A 6,424-nucleotide genomic window follows, 5' to 3' on the forward strand; every position below is an offset into this window, starting at 1 on the left:
TGGGGTCTAGTCAAGATCTTGCTAGGAGATGCCAACCACTGAGAGACGGCAGATAAACCATATGAGACATTAGGAACTCTGCATGCCTCCTTCTCAGAGATCAGTAAAGTTTGGGGTTTCCATCTGATAAATACATTCAGTAGGGGTCAAGAAAACATGCCTCGATGGGCTTGATTCATGTCTTGTCAGGTGACTTCAGCACTAGACCTAGGGATCAATGATGAGACGACTTCAGCAGTAAAAAACAGGTTATTTGTTTTACTGTCCCATAAATCTCCTGAGTGAACAAACTGAAGTAAAGTAAACCACAATCACACCCAGATTCTTAAAATGAATATTTATTTGGTAGGTGAGAAAAGGATGGTTAGCAAACCAGTGATAATCTCCCTGTTTCCTCAACGCTTTTGCCCAGGGTAGGATATAATCATGTCAGTCTTTCTCCTCCAGACCATATGGGGCTGGCAACACACGTGTTGGGAGCGGCTCTTCTTGGACTGTGGCTTGTCTGCTGCTGGGTCCCCCACAAAGGCTCTTGTTATGGGGAAAGTGGGAGGGCAGAACTTGATCTCACCCGCCACTCAAACATGCAGCTTACAATACATCAGCTGCCATAACCCCAGCCCACGGCCTGTTCTTCTTTCCCCAGTCCTTTGGTGTACATCTTTGACAAGAGTAAGACTCTGTTCCTTAGAGTTCCATCTCCCTAAGGTTGCTGCAGAAATACACACTTACTCCTGGTTAGACATTTACAATGAAGGCCCACTTAGCAGAAGCAAGGGTTGCTCATTAGTGAGCTCAATTGCTTTATCTTGCTTACCAAAGAAAAGTTTAGTAACATTAAAAAACTAGTATTTTTGGTTATCATCTTATAAAGAGTATACAATTATTTTAAGCCATTTATATGAAATATCCAAAACAAAACAAACTCTGTATCTGAATCTAAATGTATGCAGTTTGATTTGCATATTACTTTTTACCAAAGCAAGATAACTACAAGGATAATCTTTGATAAAATACTAAGTGTCCAAAATAATATATGTACCTTTTATTTTATAAAATGCAAATTGCTTAGTATAATAGACACTCAATTTCTTATCATTAAAACCATCATTAACATCATTATTGTTATTGACACACAAGAGCACCACGTAGCCTACATGTACTTGCAGTTTAGTTTCGTTTTCTACATATGGTGTGTGAGGGCGGGGAGGAATGTTACTAATTCTAACATCATTCCCAGCTCCAGGAAACAGCCCTAGAGCCTTGTCCTTACCTATGGCTTTACCAAGATAAACGTACAGCATACACGTTTATCATCATTTAATTGCACTTTTTGTTTCTTTATCACAATCTAAAGAACACACCAAAGGTAAACCCTAACAAAGAATTATTTGTTTTTAAAGAGTTCCATCATACATATACACGTAAAGCATCTGCATAATATTATAATCCATTCCATCATATTCAAAATTTTATAGTAAACTTTCCTATCCTTAAGCTTATTTACGATTTGTAATCACCTTACCTAAATTTAGATTATAGTCAAAACAACACTGTATAAACATTTGCATGCCCAAAATGTACACTAAACATGTGAAGTTCTGTTAAAAACTTTGCTCTCTGTGTCTTCCCTATTGACCTGTTTCCATTCATTTCTGTAAGAACTCTGGTGATCAGATTACAACGAAATGCATGTGCACAGACACAAATGTAATCTTTCTCAAAATGAAATTCTCATCTTTTTGCAATAGCAATGAGTGTGGTTTTGAATTAAGGAATAATTTTTCTATACAGTTTTAATTCTACTACAGAACATGACAGAAAGATTTTCTACCACTCTGAAAAGGCATAGCGATGCATATCCTGGAATTTAGCAAAATTAGGAAGGGCCCCAATACATTAAAAATGTTCTAAATTTGAGGTTATAAATTAAGACTAGCATTACAAGCACGTGTTTCCAATTTCTACTTAAAGATAATTTATGTTATTTTGCTCTGTGAATATTATTCTTATTCTGAAATATCTCATTCCCTTGTTATCAACAAGACCTCTAATAACAATGCAGTGCTTTTTTTATTCAAAAAACAGTTAGGCTTCTAAGCTATGAGGTAATGTTTTTTCCCACCTATGACATCAGTTTCTCAATTAACATTTTGTACATCTTCTACCTAGTGAAGTTTATGATTTATCTTGATTTCTAAAGAACTACATGCCTCTTCTCTCCCATATGAACTGCAATTACATATCTCTTTTGCATATAAAATTAAATAATTTAGATTCTCTTTGAAAGAATATTTGAGATTTTAAAATATTGGTAACCGATGCTTTAAACAAAAATGACTACCTTAAAAATTATATTGACTGACCATGTATGAATTATCATCAAAAGCAACCTGCTCTAGGGAAAGTTTCAATTATGCTCAACAATGCTTAAAGGATTCCAAGAGAAAAAACAAAAAACAAAAAAACAGCAGAAGTGAACATTGATCCTCAAATTCTCCTCATTTTTATCTTCAAGAAGACTCTGGGAAGTGAATCTGTAAAGGTCATGGATTTTCTCTTTTCTAGGAGATTTTAAGATGACTCAGACCTTCAAAGCTCCCCGTCTCAGCTTGTTGTTTCCCAGAATCAACATAAACGAATGGCCTGAGGGAAAGACATATGCTGCCAATATGATGAATTTTGTGAACTTCTTATCAAAAAACATAAAAAACATCCAATTTGCCAACTGCATGGAAAAAAAATGAATCATGACGACGAGGAGGAAAGACATCACCATTCTCATGGCTCTTTTATGGGCCTCTGTGCTGAGGTCCCTCGAGCCCACAAAGTGGAGCTGCAAATTTCTGGTGTGTTTCACCAAGGACAGAAATAAAACCAGCAGTGAGATCAGGGACAGAACAACAGGAATGAGATAGGTCAAGCTAAGAAGAATCTCACTTTGTACGTGGAACATTTTCCTTTCATCTAAATATAAAGTCAGATTACTTTCATCTGCTGTCATCCAGAAGAGATCGTTAAATGTTTCTAGCAAGAGAAAGTCAAAAAACAGAGACCAAAGAAAATACAAATATTACAAGAATGACTCTGTTCATTCTCCACTTCAGCCAGAGGAAAAGGGAGTGGGAGAAGTGAGCTACCTTAAGGAGGTAGAAAATGCTTAGGCAGGTGGCAAGCCAGGTAGCCAAGTGATTAGTGATTCTCCAAAGCAAACTAATAGTTTTTGCTAGTTTAAGAGTAAAAAATAAATGTGGATCTAGTCCCATTAAAAAGGACTGAAAGAAAAACACCAACAGTTGACCAATTCTGAAGATAGCCAAGGAGGTGATGATAAAGTCAAATAAAGAGATCTTTTGGTTCTTGACCCACTCAGAGCAGTTTACCAGTCCGATGAACACATTCCCCAACATTCCGATTACGAATTCCACTACTGACAGCATCAGGAAGATTGCACTCAACCCACTGAACATTTCCACAAGAAAAAAATCCAAATTTCTAATATTCTCTCAATGAAAAATTTACAATGAAGCTGTGGCAGAACAGCATCCATTTCTGATACTTATCTTCATTGCTTTCATTGCAATTCCAGTCTTAAGCTGAACCTCTTGTTGCTGGTTACAGTCTCATATATCTGTAAGGAACTCTTTCTGCTTGTACTGTAATGTCATTCTTAATCCAAAAAGATCGCATAAGGTACGCGGGCTCAAGTACTGTCATGAAAATGCTTTTATTTCTTTCAAAGAGCTACTAATTTTCAAGCCAAATGGTTTGTGTGTTCATTGGCACAGACTGAAATTTTCCACTTGGGGTAATAATGAAAAGGTTAAAGTCAAATATGTTAGCATGCAAATATGGTCCAGATTCTTTTTCACTGATTTGTACTTTCCTCCTCACCTGAAATCGTGTACCATCTGGATCCAAGTATCTTAGCTGTTTTTCACAGAAACCCTAGAAACAATCTAAATAATTTAGTTATTATTCAATGATTATACCTTGTGAGTGCCTACTGTGTGTCACAGCTTTTTCCAAAGGCAACTTACGTTACTTCAAAAAAAAGAAATATTAAGAAATCCATGAAATAGTGAAAACACATAAAGAAATAATGAGTTAGAAGAAAGAATAAAATGTAATGTGAACATAGAAAAGGTAACTACCAACATTATTGTCAGGGAAAGAATGGGAGGTGATATTTGCCTTGGATTTTTCAGATGTTCACTATTTCATAAGGAACCTGGCAAGTCATATTTTGGACTGATTGAACAATTCACAGAAAGACACCAAAACCCAAACCACTCTTCTGAAATACAGGTCTCCTAACTAATAGTTTACTGTGATTTCAACCTAAATGTTCCTCAAGTGTCCCAGAGTAACACGTTCTCAGTTAAACGTATTCCCCAGTTTTGCCCTTTATCTTTGTACTTGATATATTTGTTTTGGCCTGAGACATAATTCTGTTAATTTAGCCTTAATAGACAGAAAATAAGTAGAAAACCATTTCAGTTTAAATAGGAAAATAGTAAACAAAACTATCTGTTCTACACCCTAGAAGCAATAATTTTGACCAAAGCCATTAATGCATCAGAAGTGAGCTGAGCTTTATAGACTTTGTGTCTTGGTATTTAGGCAGATATTCTATTGTTAGTGTTAAGTGTTCAAATGTTGCCAAATAACATCCAAAAGGTGAATAAAATCATTTAAAAAAAAAAACTTGGCCCTTTTCAATGTTACTGTCACACTCCTCAATTAAATTCTATTAATTTTTAAAGTGTATTTTTCAAGAACAGTGATGTGTAATGAACTATTGGTAAATTATTTGGTATGAACAAAATATTTAAATTTAGGAAAAATATTTAAAATTATGGAAAGAGAGGAAGAAAGGTAGAAAAAAGTGGAGGGAAGGATGGAAGGAAGGGAGGGAGGGAGGAAGGAAGGATGGAAGAAGGAGGGAAGAAGGGAAAGGAAGAAGGAATTTATTGGGTAGAGCAAGGCTAAATGAAAAAGAAATTTGGTAGAAATTCTCAAGAAGACAATGATAGCTTTGACTGGATTAATGTCTAGACATGGAGAGGAATTCATGACCATGAGAAGCGTTTAGGATCAGTAAGGCTTGGTGATGGATTTGGGGGCTATAAAAAGGAAGAAAAGTCAGCAATGACATTCAGGCTTCTTCTTTTGCACCTGGATGCATGGAATCCTGTGACCTGAGGGGACAGGTTTAGAAGCCAATGGGGTAGGAGAAAGAAGAAAAGCTGGAAGATGGTGAGTTCTTTTTTTTAACATCTTGGACTATCTGTAAGTCATCCAAGTGGAAACAGAGGGTAGGCACTTGGGTATTTGCGACTGCAGCTCAGAAAAGGAATTTGGACTCCAAGCAGACCTTTAAGGATCATCAGCATATACTCGATTTCATAAGAGGTGATGAGCTCCCAGGTCCCCGAAGAACACCAGAGGACGAAAAAACCAAAGAAAGACTAAGAAGTAGTCAGGATGGAAGAGGGAAACCAAGAGACTAGGGTTTCGAAGCAACCGAGAGCAAGGGATGTTACAAGGAAAGAGTAATCAATATTTCCTGATATTAATGAGAAGTTACTTACAAGGAAGTACCAAGGAGATCCTTAGTCAACACAGCAAGAACAGTTTAACTGAATAGAAGCCAAACTGCCATCTGTTACATAGTCAGTGAGATCCCAATAGTGAAGCATTAGGAAACTGATTAATATAATCAAATACATTAACGATTAAAGGAGAAACACAGGCTGGGGTTGGTGGGGAAGTTTGGTACAATTCTGTATTTATTCATAATAAACGTTCTTAGCAAACCAGGAATAAAGTGAAATATTCTTTTTCTTTCCTGATAAAAAGTTGTCTATAAAAACCTAGAGTAAATATTATACCTGCTAATGATATACTGAAATCACTCTCCTTGAGTTTGGGACCAAATCAGGAATAAACATCTTACTATGTCTATTTGGGGGAGGTTTTCACCAATCACAGTGATATAAGAAAATGACATAAAATAAATAAAACGATAAAGCAAGAAATAAAACTGCTTTTATTCACAGATTGTGATTGAGATTACATGGAAATCCAAATGTGTTCTTTAATACACTGTTAAAATATGATCAAGGTTTTGGGACAGAAACTAAACGTGCAAAAATCTGTTCCATTTCTTCATAAATCAATGGTTAAAATGAAATATTCTTTTAAAAGATAAAATTACTATAATCTCCACAAATATCAAGTATCTAAGAATAAATCATACACAAAAAAAAAGTATGCAAAAACTTCATAGGGAATAGTAAAAAGTCTGAAATGGCCTTAGCTTTCTTAGCCATATAATTAGCTTGTAATTAATACATACTCAATATCATCAAACACTAAAATTTTAAAAAATATAAACCATTATCACACACACTTTCCCATT

At 35.5% G+C, this 6,424-nt stretch overlaps 1 protein-coding gene across 1 annotated transcript; it reads right to left on the bottom strand.

Moving 5' to 3' along the window:
- Nucleotides 1–2,584: 2,584 nt before the first annotated feature.
- On the bottom strand, nucleotides 2,585–3,470 carry TAS2R42 (taste 2 receptor member 42). Its single transcript, XM_010946429.1, is given in 2 exon segments — nucleotides 2,585–3,053; nucleotides 3,055–3,470. Coding segments are annotated over 2 exon segments (885 nt in total).
- Between the last annotated feature and the right edge of the window lie 2,954 nt (nucleotides 3,471–6,424).

This window comes from Camelus bactrianus, chromosome 34, assembly GCF_048773025.1.
Source record: "Camelus bactrianus isolate YW-2024 breed Bactrian camel chromosome 34, ASM4877302v1, whole genome shotgun sequence".
In the NCBI taxonomy this organism is placed as follows: Eukaryota; Metazoa; Chordata; class Mammalia; order Artiodactyla; family Camelidae; genus Camelus; species Camelus bactrianus.